The sequence below is a fragment of the Sinocyclocheilus rhinocerous genome, unplaced genomic scaffold (genome assembly GCF_001515625.1).
Source record: "Sinocyclocheilus rhinocerous isolate Xijiao unplaced genomic scaffold, SAMN03320098_v1.1 scaffold366, whole genome shotgun sequence".
NCBI lineage: Eukaryota > Metazoa > Chordata > Actinopteri > Cypriniformes > Cyprinidae > Sinocyclocheilus > Sinocyclocheilus rhinocerous.
Genome location: NW_015660877.1, coordinates 178,336 through 196,543, shown reverse-complemented (window position 1 = coordinate 196,543; position 18,208 = coordinate 178,336). Strand labels below are relative to the sequence as shown.

General features: G+C 35.3%; 3 protein-coding genes across 3 annotated transcripts in view; 2 read left to right on the top strand and 1 right to left on the bottom strand.

Moving 5' to 3' along the window:
- The first annotated feature begins 181 nt into the window (after positions 1 to 181).
- cfap43 (cilia and flagella associated protein 43) lies at positions 182 to 14,468 on the top strand. The gene is made up of 38 exons (XM_016534771.1): positions 182 to 215; positions 614 to 867; positions 1,006 to 1,102; positions 1,197 to 1,364; positions 1,488 to 1,638; positions 1,751 to 1,913; positions 2,061 to 2,140; positions 2,256 to 2,387; positions 2,613 to 2,729; positions 2,882 to 2,962; positions 3,076 to 3,224; positions 3,327 to 3,430; positions 3,852 to 4,001; positions 4,131 to 4,294; positions 4,379 to 4,546; positions 4,667 to 4,797; positions 4,950 to 5,121; positions 5,255 to 5,341; positions 6,468 to 6,545; positions 6,645 to 6,770; positions 6,895 to 6,999; positions 7,150 to 7,266; positions 7,430 to 7,618; positions 7,788 to 7,994; positions 8,211 to 8,300; positions 8,839 to 8,919; positions 9,017 to 9,142; positions 9,493 to 9,612; positions 10,073 to 10,180; positions 10,414 to 10,500; positions 10,588 to 10,676; positions 10,777 to 10,981; positions 11,088 to 11,200; positions 11,288 to 11,447; positions 11,855 to 12,019; positions 12,278 to 12,358; positions 12,535 to 12,688; positions 14,289 to 14,468. Exons 1-38 carry the CDS (start codon positions 187 to 189, stop codon positions 14,462 to 14,464), a joined length of 4,974 nt encoding a protein of 1,657 aa, XP_016390257.1. The 5' UTR covers positions 182 to 186; the 3' UTR covers positions 14,465 to 14,468.
- Positions 14,469 to 14,525: 57 nt separating this feature from the next.
- LOC107725495 (swi5-dependent recombination DNA repair protein 1 homolog) lies at positions 14,526 to 15,806 on the bottom strand. The gene is made up of 3 exons (XM_016534770.1): positions 15,507 to 15,806; positions 15,005 to 15,325; positions 14,526 to 14,921 (listed from the first exon to the last, which is right to left on the bottom strand). The coding sequence occupies exons 1-3, from the start codon at positions 15,597 to 15,599 to the stop codon at positions 14,730 to 14,732; spliced, it is 606 nt and encodes a 201-aa protein (XP_016390256.1). The 5' UTR covers positions 15,600 to 15,806; the 3' UTR covers positions 14,526 to 14,729.
- Positions 15,807 to 17,893: 2,087 nt separating this feature from the next.
- Positions 17,894 to 18,208, top strand: part of LOC107725430 (collagen alpha-1(XVII) chain-like) — a 19,362-nt gene continuing 19,047 nt past the window's right edge. Inside the window, exon 1 of the mRNA XM_016534671.1 lies at positions 17,894 to 18,092. The gene's annotated coding sequence lies outside the window, so the exon portion shown is untranslated. The remainder of the gene's footprint in view (positions 18,093 to 18,208) is intronic.

The following is an 18,208-nucleotide window of genomic DNA, read 5'->3' as shown; positions in this document are numbered from 1 at the left end:
ATAATATTATGATGATAATATTATAACATAATATATTATGTTTCTTATGTGTAGCATAAACTTAAAACAAATAAAAGGAATATAATTGATACTATAATCAACATGAAATGTTTGTTACTCGAGTCCGCGTGCTATGGGTTGCTATGGAAACAGACGCACGCTCAGAGGGTGAGCTGACGGATTGAAATGGATGTGCTGGGAAACTTGGAAGTTCGGTGAGTTACGAATCATATCTTTAAGAAAACTTGGACAATCTTTAACATTGTTTCCATAGCTGATCATTAATTTGGAGCCTGTAAAGTTATCCTGTCTTGAAAAACAAAAACAAGTTCTGCATCAGTATCATAGCTAGCTAGCTACCTAGCATTGAGCAGAAAACACTCTCGTGTATACAGCGCACACTGGAAATACTGCGGGTGTTATAAAGTAAATGCATTTTAAACATTTTAATCTCAAAATCAAAAAAGAAGAGAAAATCAACTTTAAAAAACACAAACTATATAAAAATAAATAAGATATGAACGAATAATGTATTCAATGCAAAGATAAGAGTTCATACAAAGTAACATAAATAGTAAATAATGCTACTTTTATTTTTATTACTATGTGAAAGGTGGGTGCAAGGATTCAACAATGGCACATTTAGATTTGTCGACAAGAAAACAACATGCTACACCTGTGGGAACTTTATTGTTTTCCTCAATATGGAAACTAAGTCGAGGAAGACTCTGCAGAGTCCTGGTTCTGGTATTGGGGCCTTTACAGCCAGTGGGCATCGCAGGTGTCTTGCCTTCTCTGACCTCAAACTCAATCCTTCCATCTTTGTCTACAACTATCCAGAGCTTGAGCAGGTGTGTAAACTGAAAGGTGAGTCAATTTTTTTATATATTTCCTTGAACAACAAGCCACTATAGCTGACTGTAGTTGCTCTTAAACTGTTTTAGTGCACACAAACTTTTATAAATGTATAAAAGTTACACTTTTAGTGCTTTTTCATGTTTTTAGGCACAACTAAACTAGGCTATACAGCTTTGGCACTGTGTGACACTGGCCCTTATTTAGTCTGTGCTTCCTCCATGCCTGATCACACCATCTCATTATGGTAAAATGCATGTTTTATATTAGTCTGATGTTTGCTACAGCAATTATTTATATTTTTCCTTTTTTAATATAATATTTTAATATCCACTATTTAGGAACTGGGAGAGCAGCGTTCTCCTTTGTAGCCATCCACTCTTGGGAGAGGACGTCACAGCATTGGTTTTTAACCCCATGAACTGGTGTCAAATTGGTGCTGTAAATTTGAGGTCCCTTACTATCTGGAATGTTGAAAGATGTGACAACTATCATTTGATGAAGCCTAGGTAGAGTGTCTCTCCAGCAGATGTCACTGTTATTTACACATGGATTTCATATGCCAACATTAGGATTAATGCACGGACAGTGTTTATTTGACCCATTATCCTTTCTTTATGTTTTCTTGGCAGTGCTGTCGATCTCCCCGCCGCCGATGGTGCAGTTATTGAGTGTGAAGCAAACCTGTCTTGTATGCTCAGTAGGAAGTTGACACACTTAGGTCCTCAGATGCCCATTTCAGCAATCGCTGGACTGAGTGGAGACAGAGCTGACGATTTTGTGGTATGGGTTGTTTCTCCAGTAGAGTATTTTCTTATATATCAGTAGTTCTCCTGAAGTAACACTTTATTTTTTGTCAGAGTCACAGCATAATAGAATTTGTCTGTCCCAACAGCCTTTGAAACAAATAAAACCAAAACTGTGTCCAAGTGCCATCTGCTGGTCAACTTCTTCTGACCTATATGTTGGTTCCAAGGAAGGTTTCCTGCTTTGTGTGGATCCTGACACTTTGCTTGTCTCTGTCCTATATAAACCTCAAACTGAATTAAATCCCACAGGTAAACTCATTCTTGATACATATCAAATCAGAACATTTGAGGATTTCACATGTCAATTTTTAACTAGTATGAATTTTAGACTTAATGTAGTTCCTTGTCTTCTTGAGAGCTTCATTTGATTGCATTTGTTGTAATTTTACATCACAGATGACAGTAAAACATCCCTGCAGGAAGGCAGCTTCCAGAGCTTAGTAATACAAGACTGTAATGTTTTTGCTGCAGGAATGGTAAGAAATTGTATTTGTCATGACACTAATATGAGCCCTGAAACTACACATTAATCTGTTTTCAAGTGAGACATAATTTTAGCTCAATTCAAGAGCATTTCCAAACCTATTACAGGAAGGCATTTTACGAAACATACAAATTAAAGGAAACAAATTGGAGGTAGTGCAGACTTGGGCTTTGAATGAGGCAGCCTCGTCTATATGCTGTCCCCCCGATGGTGAGACACTGCTGATAGTTTCTAATACAGTAAGTGTTTATATTTTATGATGTTAGTGTATTTTTTATGATTCGTGTTAAAATAATATTAATGTAAAACAGTTCTGTTATAATATACATTATATGAATATAATATCTAATTAATATTTTATTTAAAAATGTCATGATAAAAACTCACAAAATTCTTATAATGCAACACAATACAATAAAGACAATGCTGAGAAACAGTTAATAAATTTCGGTTTTGCTTCATAGGGCTGTGTTTACAGATTGAAACCACTACTGAATGATAACATTGTCAAAGTTCTGGATGTACTCTGTGGAGATTTTGTGGCTGTTGCTCCATTATACACTGACAGAAGCATTTGTTTGGTAAAAGAGCATGTGGTGTCAATTGGTTAATTAATCACAATAAATATACTGATACATATTATAATAGTGTAGTATTACAATATAAATATTAAAATACAATATATAGATATATTATTGAAAATAATAAGGCATCTGTATCTTCATTGTTGCAGTCAGTCAGAGAAACAGGAGACGTACAGCTGTGGGCCCTGGATGATGGACTTTGCATGGGCTCCATCTCTCTGCAAATACATGTTAGTGCTATAATTAGGGATTCTGTACGACCTCACAGTAATCATTTTTCCCAAATCAGGTGAATAAGTTTGCTCTACTTAAATCTGTGTTATTTGATATGACTTTACTTCAGGTAACCAGTGTGGCATGCTGCCCCATAGCACAGTATGTTGTTGTAGGAACAGCCTCTGGAGACGTTCTGTTTGTGGAAATGACCACAAAACAAAAACCCAGACTAGTTCACAGAGTTCATCTCTACCATGTCCCTGTAGACCATTTGGTGTGAGTTTCACAGCACCGTGATTATTTGCTATCATATTTCTTGTGAATTGGGGCATTGTGAACTGAATGTTGAGAATACTGTATGTTATATTTGTTTAACAGGTTTGATCAAGGTGGCAACTTCTTAATCACAGGAGCATCAGACTCACGCATGTTTGTGCTGGACGCAAGGCCATCAAAAGGATTTGAAATTATTGGATGGATTGGTAATTCTCAGAACGACATTACTATTCAATTCTCTCTATTTTCTTTTTTAAATAAATGCTTACTTTTATTCAACGAGGATACTTTAAATTGATCAAAGGTGACATTAATTAAATTTCTATTTCAAATAAATTCTGTTCTATTGAATTGATTTATCAAAGAATCCTGAAAAAAAATACATCATGAATTCCACAAAAAAGCAGCACTGATAATAATTAAAAGGTTCTTGATTTTAATAATATTTCACTATGTTACTGTTTTACTATATTTTTGATCACATGATAAAATAATTGGTGATTAAGAGGGTTCTTTAAAAAACATTCAAAAATCTTACCACCCCAAACTTTTGAACTGTGTCATATTTACATTTTATGCCTAAAGTTTAATGTAATTTTCTAAAAAAGTCCTTTTACTTTCTTCCAGAGGCTCCAGGTGCCATTGTAAACCTCTCCACTCAGTACTACACGGAAAGTAAACAGGTTAAAGTGCTGGTGCTATGCAGCAAGACAGAGAGAGAAATCAATGAGGGAAATGTGCTTCTGCTACTGACTTTGTTTGTGCAACAGCTTACAGGTATCAGGAAAACACAAAAACACACCATAATTGAGGCTGGCATGCAGAAAGCTTCTCTAAAACAGGAGGACAAATGATAGACATTCAAAAATTCCAGCACTCCTTCTTATAATGTTGTCCCACTTCCAGACTCGTCAGGTTGTGTGGATGTCTATGGCTGTCTGTGTAAAGATGCCCTGCACAGCTGCCTATATGAGATCCCTCACGCTCTCTGCTCTTGTGTCCTGGCCATAAACAAGATATTTGGTTACTGCCAACAGAGAAAAGTTTTGCAAAGTTTCCGTATCCCTGAGGTGGTATAAGAAGAGACAACACCTATAGTCTGATTATTTTGTGTTTTTGGCACTGCTCCTAACTGCTTCTCCTGTGATATGCAGAGTGGAGTAAAGCCATCTAATGCACAGGAAGCAGTTCACCTGATCCTAGAGAAGGAGGCAGGGGGCCATTTACAGAGTCCTGCTTTTCTACAGCTCTCCCCACATCAAAGCTGGCTGGCAACAGTTGGCAGGGATGGACTACTGCGCATTTGTGAGATCTCAACAATGGTATTGTTGTTAAAACCAATTTCTACAAGTTCATCCATGTTTATGAGTGCTGGGCTAGGAGAAACATGTTTCTCGGAAATATCTGATGAGTATGTAAATGTGCGTACTTTTGACATGCAGGACAGGTATGTGCAGCTGCAGTGCCACTCATGTTGGCAGGGTGGAGTCGGATCTGTTTGTTTCACCCCAGACAGTCAGACCCTCATCACCTCGGGCCTGAGGGATGGCTCACTTGTCTGCAGCAGGCTCAGGTGAGCTCAGGGCTCTCAAAAAATATTAAACAGACAAATATTACTATAGAGCTTTGATCTATAGCAATATTTTCTCTCTCTGGTAGTTTCAAAATGCCCTTGAAGCTGGACCTGAAGCATTTTTGTTTTTACAATGCATTCAAATTTAACAGGTTAAAGCTTTCTGGGGCTGGCAAAACAAATGCAGCTACCCAGTATGCTCAGTCAGTTGCTGATTCCTTTGAGTCAGTAGTATCCTCAGAGAACACCATCCTCTCCAAAATGACTGACTGGGATCCACAGACACAATCCCTGACCAGATGCTCGTCATTTCTAACAAGAGAAGTACAGAAACAGTGTTTTCTAATGTTTAAATTATATTTATGCACAATATTGTACCTGGTTAAGCAGTTTTACTGGGGAGATGTTCTGTGCCTTGGGACACAGAATATAAACTGCCATAAAATTCTTCCTGCAGGGAAAGACGAGTCATGAAGCTGAACAAGAGGAAAACTATTTTGTGTCCCCAGCTAGTTCTACATGGCTTGATGGAAAACTAGATGCGGTTAGTGTCTGAATTTATTTATGTGTTACTGTTTAATTAACAATATAATATTGCCTTGTTATTGTTCTCAATTATATAATATAGCATTATTTGTTGCCGGCAGCTAATTCTTTTCATGTTACAACACATTTTGTTTTCTTATTTTATGAGTTTAAAAAGGGTAATCACAGGCCTCCAGGAGAAAAAAGTTCCTAAGATTACAAAATATATTTACGTAAAATAATTAACACTGATGTGGTACAGGGAAAGGTGTTACAACCTTATGCAACATTGGATTAAAAAAGTAAGATTTATATTATATTTGTATTATCATAATCAATTGACTGTGTAAGCAAATGTCTGAGGTCAGTATGATTTTAGAAATGAATACTTTATTCAGCAAGGGTGCATTAATTGATCAAACGTTACCGTAAAGACATTACAAAAGATGTTTTGTAACAAATGTTCCTTGAGTACCAAATCAGCATTTTATCATTGCCATCACAGGAATAAATTACAATTAAATAAATGAATGCTTGCTTTTATCAATTTATACACTTTCGTTCAAAAGTTTGGTGTCAATTATTTTAAAGAAATAAATGCTTTTTTATCATGAAGAATGCATTAAATTGATCAAAAAGGGACAATTATAATATTACAAAATATTGAACTTTCAATTCATCATATGTATCATGGTTTCAGAAATAATATTAAGCAGCACAGCTGTTTTCAACATTAATAATAATAATAAATGTTTCTTGAGCACCAAATTAGTATATTAGAATGATTTCAGAAGGATCATGTGACACTGAAGACTGTAGTAATGGCTGCTGAAAATTTTGTTTGCCATTACAGAAATACGTTACATTTGTTTTAAATATATTAAAATAGACAACAGTTATTTTTAATTGTAAAAATATTTCACAATATTTCTGGTTTACTGTATTTTTTGATCAAATAAATACAGTCTTGGAAGGAGACTTATTTCAAAAAGATTTTTAAAAAAATCTTACCAATCCCAAACTTTTGAAAGATTGTTATGATATTGGTTTCCACAAACATCAAGCATCTTATCTGAGTGAGAAATAGAATAATTGAAAGATAATACATTAATAATAAGATCATGACTCCAGTGGTTTCCAAACAGGTTCTTCAAGAAGAGACCCAGCAGTATGCAGAGACCAAAAAGAACCTAAGAAAAAACATCAAAGTTCTTCGTGACACAGTAAGAGAAAGGATCGTCCTCTCTTTCATATTATTGTTTCCATACATACACACATTTGAAGTTGAAAGGTTAATCTTTATTGTCTCTGGATCATTCCAGATCAAAGCAATGATGCAAGAGAATGAGAACCTGTCAGACATGGAGAAACTTGGGCACCAGGAATTTAACCTGGATGTGGAAGAGCAACAGAGGATGCAGCTCGAGGGAAAACAGGAAGTTACCAGGGTAAACGTGGCTATTTACAGATGATGAAGAGCAGATTAATTACACATCTTATGTAAAAACAAGCTCTTCAGTTTATATAGGGTTTTTTCCTACTTTATTCAGATGTTTATTTATGTTGCTTAAGGTGAGGAAAGAGATCGAGATGGAGAATCTGGCTAAGTGCTATCAGAGGGAGATCCTGAAGAAAGAATGCTGGGATTCCATGCAAGTCAAAGGCAAAGCCATTAAGGTCTCTAGTCTAAAAAGAAAGTCAATTTTATGTAGGGGAAAAAAATGTAATAATATCCACATCCATCGATTTCACCCGGCTTACCCAGAACTAGAAATGCTATACAGCTGCCTAGTGTCAGTGTCTTTGTGTACGTTTTGTTGCCCTCAGGCCTTTCATTCAGAAAATGAGGTGAAGAACTACCCCATGAAGGAACGCACTGAAAAAGAACTTGAAGAGCTTCAAAGGATTGAGACCATGAGGCAGATTGAACAGGAAAATTCACAAGTATGTGTACAGTGTGTTACCAAAACAATAATGAGTCAGCTGTTGGAACAGATTCCTCCATAGCAACCAAAGCCTTAGAAAAGATTCTGAACATATAGTAGCGCACCTTGATTCAGTGCTTGTTTCTCTTATTTGACACAAATAATATGAATATTCGTCATAGCTTCAAGAGATGATTTTAAACACAATCTCTGGAGACAAAGAGCAAGAAGAGGCAGAGGACAGTAAGACCGAGAGTCCTGCTCTAACTGGCAGTCTGAGTGCTCTGTACGGAGGTGTCAGTCCTCATCTCTACAGCCAGTTTAACTTACACATCAGAGAGCAGAAAATCAACCAAATCACCTTGCTAAAGGTGATGACTTCTCTTGTTTATACTTTGATACATGAACTTGATGTTTTATGTTTCATTTGGGTGTTGGCATCCCCTTTTGAGTACAGAAAAGGTTTAAACAGTGAAAATGGGGTCATACAGTATGGTCTACCACTGTTCATTTGATATATTTCATGGTTGTTTAATGAAGGATGTTATCTACAAAGTGAAGAGCACATTCAACAAAGAATTTGAGGCAGTTTACAAGCAGAAGGAACAGGAAATCTACCGTCTTAGAGAGAAGAACAAGCGTATTTCTGAGATTATGAGCGAGCTGGACCTCAGTGAGACCCTGTGGGAGCCTAGTCTCACGGATAATGAGTGTCCTGAGAGAGCTCTTACTGTGACCGACTCAGAGGTAACACAGCCAGTCTCTATATAAGATTTTTTTTAAATCTAAGGTTAATCCAGGATTTATCTCACCTTTATTGGTCTAACAAGTCTGAACATAGACCTATTTGTAATCTTTCAAACTGACATAGTTTTTATATCATTTAATTGATGTAATTATGGCAAACACTGATTTATTATTTTGAACAATGGGCCTGACAGACAAATGTGTGTGTGTTTCTAGATCAAGGTTGAGAAATACCTCACCCCTGAGCAAAAAGAAAAAGAAGAACAGCTAAGAGAGGAAGATAAACAGCAAAGGCTTGCAGCCAAGGTATAACATTACTGTACCTCACAACAGATGTGCTTTTAACCACACATCTTACAGCACATTTTAACATGAATCACTGAATTTTTAATCTATTAATTATATATTCATGTATAATTACACCAAATTTACATATATCACAGTATCAACAATAATATTAAGCAACTGTTTTCAAATGTAATAAGAAGAAATGCTTCTTGAGCACCAAATCAGCATATTAGAATTATTTCAGAAGGATCATTGGACACTGACTGGCTGCTGAAAATTTAGCTTTGCCATCACAGAAATATGTTACATTTTAAAATATATTAAAATAGAAAACCGTTATTTTAAATTGTAATGATATTTAGCGATTTATTTTGATCAAATAAATGCAGACTTGGTGAGAATAAGAGACTTTTGAACTTTCAAAAAGTAGTGTAGTATATATAATGCATTAAACTGAAATATGAAAGCTGTCTTATATAGGCAGAAACTGTAACATAGATATATCAGTTTGTCTCATGCTGTAGATGACAACAACTGTTCTGCATTTTCAATGCAGTCTGACAACATGAGAGATCAAGCGCTCAGTGTCATGATGGGTGGAGTTCTGGAGCTTAGAAAAGAGGATGTGCTGAGGATGGTGAGCAGAATGAATCTTACTGGAATGCATAAACTTACTTACCAAAAATAAGATAAAGGCAGGGCAAAGTAACATTCAAAATATGCTTATCTTACAGGAAGTACCTCAGCCTGAGTTCATGTCTAAACCTGAGGTACAGTGGACAGAAGAAGAGAGAAAGAGCTTCAAAGAGTTTGAGAAAAAAGCAAAGGAGCTCAGTGAGGAGAAAGAGAAATACAGAAAAGTATGACTTGGATAACACCTTACAGGGATACTTCATCCAAAATTCTGTAGGTTTTAACTGTCAGGCTTCAAAAATGAAAACAAAGACACCAAAGTGGTCTTTCAATGCATATACTGTATTGCAAATCATCTGATACCATCCAATAACTTTTTTTGTGAGAAACAGACATCACAAAGTCTTGTTAGCAAAATTTACTGCTCTAAAATATGTCACAGTAAATGCGAAAACCAATTGTGCTTGGCATTATTAATGTCAAATCTGCATATTTGGGTGAACTGTTCTTATTATCAATCACTCCCTTTCATTTCCAATCATTTTAACATGGTGGACCCCTTTTCCTGTTTCTTTAGACGCTAGAGACAGAAATGAAGAAACTGCTGACTTCTATTAAAGAGGCTACTCAGATGTTTGATGAAAAACTCACAAAGCTGTTTGAAAGGAAAGTGAAATCAGAGATGGTCATATATCAAGTAAGATGATACAGTACATCACTGCACCTCATGTCACCTTTTCAGGGGCCTATTGTGTGCAGTCACATAATTGTAGTTATGTAACAGTAACTGCACATCTAATACTTATAGATATAATTACAATATATATATTGTAATATAATTATAGGTATATTACAATAGACAATTTTGTATGTACAGGTATATTATTGCACATAATATACCTGTACATACAAAATTGTCAATTGTAATATACCTATACGTACAATATTATCAATTTGTATATTGTTATTCCTTATTTACTTATTCTATTTTTATTCTTTTATTATCTGTGTTTTGTCTTGTCACTGTCATTCTGTTGCACTGTGGAAGCTCTTGTCATGAAAACAAATTCCTCGTATGTGTAAACATACCTGGCAATAAAGCTCATTCTGATTCTGATTCAGATTTCGATTATAGATTGTGAGTTTTTATCTTTCAGGAGGAGCTCAAGATTGCAAATCTGGTTCACTCCATTCAAACCGAAGAAGAGATCCTAAGCAGAGAGAAACAGATGAGTCTTAAACTTGAAAAGGCACGAATTGTAAAGGTGATCTATAGATATTCTATCTTTTATCTTTTTTTCAGCCTTGCTGTTGTCTGTTCACAGTAACTCTATATAACGTGAGAAATTGGCAGTTATAACACGAGACAATTATAATGTTCCTGATGATGAGACAAAAATTTCATGCAAGAACAAACTTGTGTGGCACGCTGATCCGTTCCTGTGAGACTGATTGTTTTGCACGTTGAAGTGTATGAGTCACTTCTCTTTCCTGTCAGAATGAAATTGGGGAGGAATTGAAAAAACACAAGGAGACTGTTGATGAGTTTAGAGAGGAGTATGATAACACAGTCACTGAGGACAAAGTAAGATTATGAACATGTTTGCATATACATATCCATAATGTTCTCACCAAGAAAGTATAAGTTAATAAATCATTTGCCTTTTTTAAGCTTCTTGACAAAGGATTTCGCAAAGAGTTTTTTGACGTTCCAGGACACATAATTGACCAGCTCTATAAGCTTTACAAACGCAGACCAAGGTATTATTTCAGAGGAGTTACAACTTCATAAGACACGTGCATAAGACATGTGATTGTCTGACTAGTTACCTTTGAAAACAGTGATGGTGTTGTTTAACAGGGTTCAGAGGATAAAAACACAGACTGAAAATAACCAGTTTAAAGAGGGAGCACTATTAGGAACAGCACCATCTGATGGACTGTCTCTGATGATGAAGGCCATGGAAGAATTGGACGCACCAGAGAACATGCCGGAAGGATTAGATCCATTTGTGTGGGAGAGGTTTTGCCTGGCCAGACGGGCCAAAGTGGAAAGTGAACAAAAGGTGAGAATGGGTAGAGAGAGCGCAAATGTGCTAGAAGTCACCCAAATCACATCTTAAACCATGTTCCTCAAAATCCAAAATTGCCTTGTAACGTTGACTCCTGTAGGTCAAACTAAAAGCATTGACCCTGGCGGAGATGCAGGCTTTTCTTCAGAGGAGAACAGATGAGGATGAGAAAGCTCAGCTTGAAATAAAAAATCTGATTGATGAACTCAATAGGTGAGGAAACAGTTGGTTATAAAAATGAAAGCGCACTGGGTATAGGATGTTATTGAGTATCCATGACCATTATTATTATTGTCCTAGCATCTGTGAAGAAAAGATGAGGTTTCGACTAGACAGTATGGTGCAGATCGTTCTACAGCAAGGTCAGGTGGAGGTGGAGGCTGGAGACTTCATTGCTGATTTTACTAATGCTCTGCTAATACATCGCAAAGTAACTGAGGACCTCAACAGCACCATCAGGGTACACAGAATTACTCGTCTTTCTCTTAATTTCAATTTTGCTCACACTATAAATCATTATGGTCTTACTCATAATCAGTGCGCATCCATTTTAATATTGCTGATTGTTTCTGTGCATCAACTAGAAACTAAGCACAAAACGAAATCTGGACAATCATCATCAGTGGCAGTTTGTACTAGAAATAAATGAAGTGCGTAAATTGACACATAAAGACCAATAGTTGATTAAATGAAATTTAGATTATTTCAACAAATAAAAACTATTGATCAAACACAATGGCATTTTTGATAATATTTTATCACAAGAGAGTTTCAGTTATTGTTTTTATTTAAATACTGTATTCTCAATTTGAGGTTAATTTGACTTAAATGATCAAATAACTTATCTATTACATTCTTATCTGTCAGGCTTTAGGAGATCAGAAGATCGCCAGCATGGTGGAGTGTAAAGACTTCCGCAAAGGAATCATACAGCAGGAGTGGGATCACAGGAGAATGAGAATGCAGCTGGAGGATCTCAGCAATAAAGCCAGAGACATACAGACCCTGCGCATCACTCAGGAGATTCAAGATGTATGTATGGATTTAATCTGTAGTCTTTCATTTAAAGTAATATTGCTTAAAATAATCTTCATTCATTTAGTGTCTTTTACCTTACAGGTATAAGATTGACAAAGTAAGCTAGTGAAAATTGAAAAAGGATGATTTAACCGATTTAAGATAAGAAGACACTATGGCTCAGGACTACCTTTGTCTTTGCTTCAAAGTGAAATTGAATGAAATATTATTACAATTACAGATATTTCTTCCTTTGTGTTTTTCTCACATCAGTACCTAAATGAAACCAGTAATGACAACAGGGTGTCAAAGCAGCTCACAACTCTGGAGACAACCCTTGATTTACAGAAAACGGTAAACTTGCTCATAACTGTTTAAGTGCATAGCAAAGATATTAGGCACAGAGTAACTTTTCCAGACGCATATTTCTCAGCGCAGGTGTTCCTTTGTTGTAAATTCAATCTGGATGATTACATGAATCAAATTCATTGACAGATATAAAAGTTTGGTTTGTTTCACTATTTGCCCAGACTCATCAAAAGAAAGTTGAGGCTTGCAAGAAACAGATAAAGCACCTGGACAGACAAGGTGTGCAAATGCAAGAGAAGAGCGCAGCCCTCGACTTGAAAGTGGCTGACATGGAGATAACTGTTGCAGAGAGAAGAAATATTTACGAGGCTGTTGGTAACTGACTTTATATCTTGTCCCATTAAAGAAACAATTTGTTTTTTTAGCAAAAATAGACTACTTTGTAGTTTAGAGAACAAGGGGCCTTATTCATGAAACGTGAGGAGAGATTTCTATGTTAATCATTCATTAATGCATTCTTACATAGGCCTACACTACTGTTTAAAAAATATATTTTTAAAGTAATTAATACTTTTACATTTAGTCATTTAGCAGACGCTTTTGTCCTAAGCGACTTACAAACGAGGACAATGTAATAATATTTTTTCTCTATAGGGTTTCAGTAAAAAAAAACTGATGTACATATTATACATATTGTACATATTATTATTAAGCAAGGACACATTAACCTGATCAAAAGTGACAGTAAAGACATTTAAAATGTTACACAAGATTTCTATTTCAAATAAGGCAATGCAAGGCCAGGCACAGCACATTTATTTCTAAAGCACATTTAAAAACAGCCAAAGCTGACCAAAGTGCTGTACATAAATACTAGCAAAATAAAACAACACATAATAAGACTAACAAGAAAACAAAAAATAGGCGGTTTTGTTGCATAGGCATGGTGCAGCCACTGAAAAATCACCTTTTAACTTTTAACAAACGGAACCTTGGCATGGTCAGCATCAACCTAACTGAGGGCCTTAAAGGCACAATATGTAATTTTCGCTGGAGGGCGCGTATTCAAAATAAACAAAGAGGCAAAGGTGTAGTTTGATGATGCCGTGACTGAGTGTGGAATCATGGGAATTGTGGTCTTCATCCCCACAGCCGATGCAATCCGACAGGACTCGGGCAGAAAACATGTTCAGCATGTTCATGTGAAGTGCTGCGCTGTGGTGCATATATATATATATAGAATATACTGAAATAAATTAGTTTATATATTTTAAGAGAGTTACCAACGGGTATGTTTAAGGTTAGGAGTTGGCTAGGACAATAATTAAGTGTATACAATTAAACAACTACATATTTTCTTAAATAAAAATAATAATAATATACAACACCCAGGTACAATGAGTTGCAGTAATCGAGCCTAGAGGACACAAAAGCATGAATCACTGTCTCAAGAAATAAATGCTTATTTCTTTAACTTTCTATTCATCAAAGATTCCTAGGGAAAAAAACACTATCACAGTTTCCACAATAATAGTAAGCAGCGCATTTGCTTTGAACATTGATAATATAAAAAATGTTTCTTAAGCACCACATCAGAATATTAGAATGATTTATGAACGATCATTTGTGGCTAAAGACTGAAGTAACGGTGCTGCTGAAAGTTCAGTTTTACCACAACAGGAAAAAAATACATTTTAAAATATATTCAAATAGAAAAGTAATATTTAAATTCTAATAATATTTCACAGTATTACTGATCAAATAAATGCAGCCTTGGTGAGCATAAGAGACTTTTTCAAATGTTAAAAAACCTTTTGAACAGCAGGGTAAATTGAACCATTGAATTACATGATTTTAAAATAAATAATAATAATAAAAACAGTATGTTTTGTAATTTACATTCTGCTGAGGGTTCATGAATAAGGCCCAATAACTTTAATTTATATTGACTTATTCACAAAATGTTGTTATCCAGCAATGGGCGATAACCAGGAGACAGAGGCAGAGAAGAACTACCAAGACATCATCTTGAGAAAGAAGCTGTTGAACATAGCTGGAGCACAATCTGAAGAGATACTCACACTGCAAGCGGAGGTTGAGAAACTGCGTATGAAGAACTTCCCATCTCTTTCTCAACTAAACTACAACTGATTCCGGATACATAAAAGAGATTTATTATAACAGCTTTTGGTTGAAAATTTTTATTATTCCAATACATAGATGTGACATGAGAACACAAGAAAAATGTGTAATAATTAACAAGAAAGTTTAATAAACCTAACAAAATTCACAATGTCTTTTATCGGTTCCACATGTAATCTGAATAATCTGAATGTACTGATGAACGACCTTTTCTGAAAAGGCTTCTTACAACCCATTTAAATATTATCAATAAAATAATACAATACAATGAATTTCAGTTGTCTGTGAAGTCTTCCTCTGTCCTGTCAAAGTGCAGTATCTTGTCATCTAACCCCAAACTGTCTATAAGCTGAGAAAGACTGACTTGTTTTCCCTCTGAGGGTAATTCACTCTGTAATTCACACAGCACAGACTGAGCACAGGATCTCCATTTGTCTATGAGTCTCTGTAGCTGGGTCAGGTCATTCTATGAGAAAAGACAAAGCAAAGAAAGAAAAACTTCTAGAACATCATCCTTTGGCAATACTTGACTTAGAAATAGATGTTTACCTTTGTTCTATACATCTTGGCCATCTTTAATCTTCGCAAGGTTTCTGATTTCTCCTTCACTGCTTTTCTTAGCTCTTCACATTGCTGAATCGAGTGTTTTTGTGCAGGCTCAGCTGTGTGATGTGAACAGTCTCTTTGCTCTCTCATATCATTCCGATGGACATCAGTATCGGTCTCTCTGTCGTCGGTCACACTGTCTCCCGGTTGTGAGGTCTGTGGTTGACTGTCATCTTCTATTTTAAGGCGTTTAACCACACTGAGGGGGGATCTGAATGAGTGGCGTGATCTTTTTAACTTCTCCTTCAGTGAGGAACTCATGGGCTAAAGGAAAAATGTCAACAAAATATTAACAATGCTCGTGTGATTCTAGACAGTGATTATGTTTTTGTGAAAAACAAGCCCTTCACATGTTTGAACGTGGTCTACGTGATTTAACGTTACTCTTTGCTAATGTTAAGCATCATCTGAAAATATTAGATATCAAAAAGGCAATAAGATGTACCTTGTTAGCGCTTGACCTGCTTGAAGAAGAAGTCTGAGATGTATTTGGTGTATTTTCATTAGCTGGTGTCAGTTTTATCGGAGTTGTCTCCATGATTCACACCACATAAGGTCGCTATGAAGAGGCGAAAACGGCTACATAACTCTAAAGTGAACAGGGTACTATTCACGTTTCTTCTGGCGTAAATATACAATCGGAAGCAACTCTAAGTAAATATGATCTTTACAGCTGTAAAGTTATCAGTAGACACTGATGTTTTGAAATTGGTGCAAGATCCACTTATTTCATCGTCATTTCCGGGACGTCTATACGTCATTGTCATCATGAATCATGGGAAACGTAGTCTATAAAGAACTGTTTTCTAATTTATTAGAGGTAATTTATGAATAGAATAGAATAGAATAGAATAGAATAGTTGTAAGTTTAATAATATGCTTTGTAAGTTATTAAAATAATATAATTATATTTGTATATTTTTGTAGTCCATTTTTACCAGATAATATGTTGCACCATTCACAGTTAGGACTTAGACAAAAATGACAATATGAACAAATTAATAAACGCATATTACCTTAAATTAACTGTGTAGGTAGACAACATGGTTGAAGGAGACATTTTGAAGAAAAACTGTATTATAAAAAATACATAATTGGTTAAAACTTAGAATGCAGCACCTTTATTATTTTTAAATCACAAAATAACACAGAAAAAAGGTTAACAGATATTGACTATATATATATATATATATATATATATATATATACACACACACACATATCTGTTATATATCTATGTAGCTATATCAATTAAAAAGTATGGATGTCAATATACATAAAGAATAACATATGATAGATCTAAACATATTTCTTCAGTCTTCTTGTCTCGTGCAGTTGAAAGAGACTAATAGGATTCCAAAGCTGAACCAGAGGTGAAATTGGTGACACGGTTTGAATTAACCCATATTTAAAAATCAAAAAGAAGGATGTTGAAATAATTGAATCAAACTCTGAATCATTATAGTGATGAATCCATTAATTATGTAGCTTATATAACAAACACATAGGCCTACTCAGTAAGCATCTTGTGCAAAACCACTGCAAAAACAGAAGGAAAAAAAACTCTCTTTTCAAATTAAGATGATTATATTGGTGGTTCAGTTCATTCATGTTCATTTTTTTTTTCAAACAACTCCATTACTCTTCTGCTTCTACTGGAAATCTTCTCTGCCTCGTTATAACTTGTCTATGAAGTTAAAATTGTTTAATAGCTGTATAGTCATGCAACCATGCCTTCTCACGTTTCTAAGATTTGTATGGGGTCTAATGCAGTGAAGGATACATATGGGCTGGAGTTAAAAATTTTGTGACTAATGTGCATTTTATATCAACAGGGTGTGCCCACTGGGAAAAAATGAATCCATAGAAAATGGCATGTAAATCCCAAGGAAAGCAACACCCTTTTCCAGCGGAAAACTTGTATGTGCATGAATTCCTTTTAGAACATTTGCATTGTTCTTTGATCCAGCTGTCTTCAGATTATAATGAGTAATAAAATTACTTAATATGTATCACATAGGATTGGCTAAAATGGTATCAATTAACACTAATGCATAAAACTGTAAGGATGAGTACTAGTTAAACTCTTGCTGGTAATGAAAGCCGGACATATCCTCGTTTGACCCCATTTCATACAAATGTTCTGTCAGTAATCAGCTGACACATTCAGCTAAAGTAAAATTAGTCATGTTCCTACAGTTTATTTAAAGATGCATGCTTTTTTGTGGTGATTTGAAAGGTGTTTAAACATGATTTAATTCCGAGAAAATGTACGAGCTTATCAAATGGGGCGGTACCCTCGCTTTAAGCGTACTAATAATATGTACACTTTATGTACTAATATGTACTTTTAAAGTAATATGTACCTTTAATATGTACCGCTTTTCTACAAGTGACAGCTTCGTACCTTTTTTCCTGAGAATGTATATCTTGAATGCAATGTATGTTGCTCATAAAGCACTTCTGTAGTGTATTTTAATACGAGCCGAAGCATGAGCTCTTCTAGACGAAGCATTAAGTGTTTATGACCTAACATGGAACTTTATTTTACAATGGCTTAAAAAATGTATTCTAAAAATATTTTATATTAATTGCTTCAAGCTGAACAAAATGCATTTTCTGCCATGATTTTGCTGCTATGTCAACAGTAGTAGATTAAACTTTTTTTCTGCATGTGTCAGTTTAGGCGAAGTTACTGACGCACAGATAACGCATCCAGCCACACCTGTGTTCACCTGAACATGTCCTAAAGTTTTAGTTTGCTGGAACATAAAGGATAAAACTGTGATTCCCGAGGGTATTGTCTTCTTTAAAAGTCTGTCTGTGTACCTGCCAAAAGACAGGGGAGGGGCTCGGTATAAAATCCTACCCAGAAGTCCTGTTGAAACTTGCCGGTCAGAAGAGAGAAAATCAGAAAGAAAACAGCAGAAGTCAGGTAACAACATTCATACTGCACAGGTGAAGTTCACAGGCAACTCTTAAGTGGACTTTATCTAAAATCCCTTTCTCTTCAGATTTTCAAGGATCAAAGGTAGAACATTTTATTAATGATTTTGCTTTCAAACTTTTATCCTTTTTTCTTACACAAAAAGAGCAACTATAAATTATTTGCAGTAGCCTACATTTGTGCTTCAGTTAGAATATATA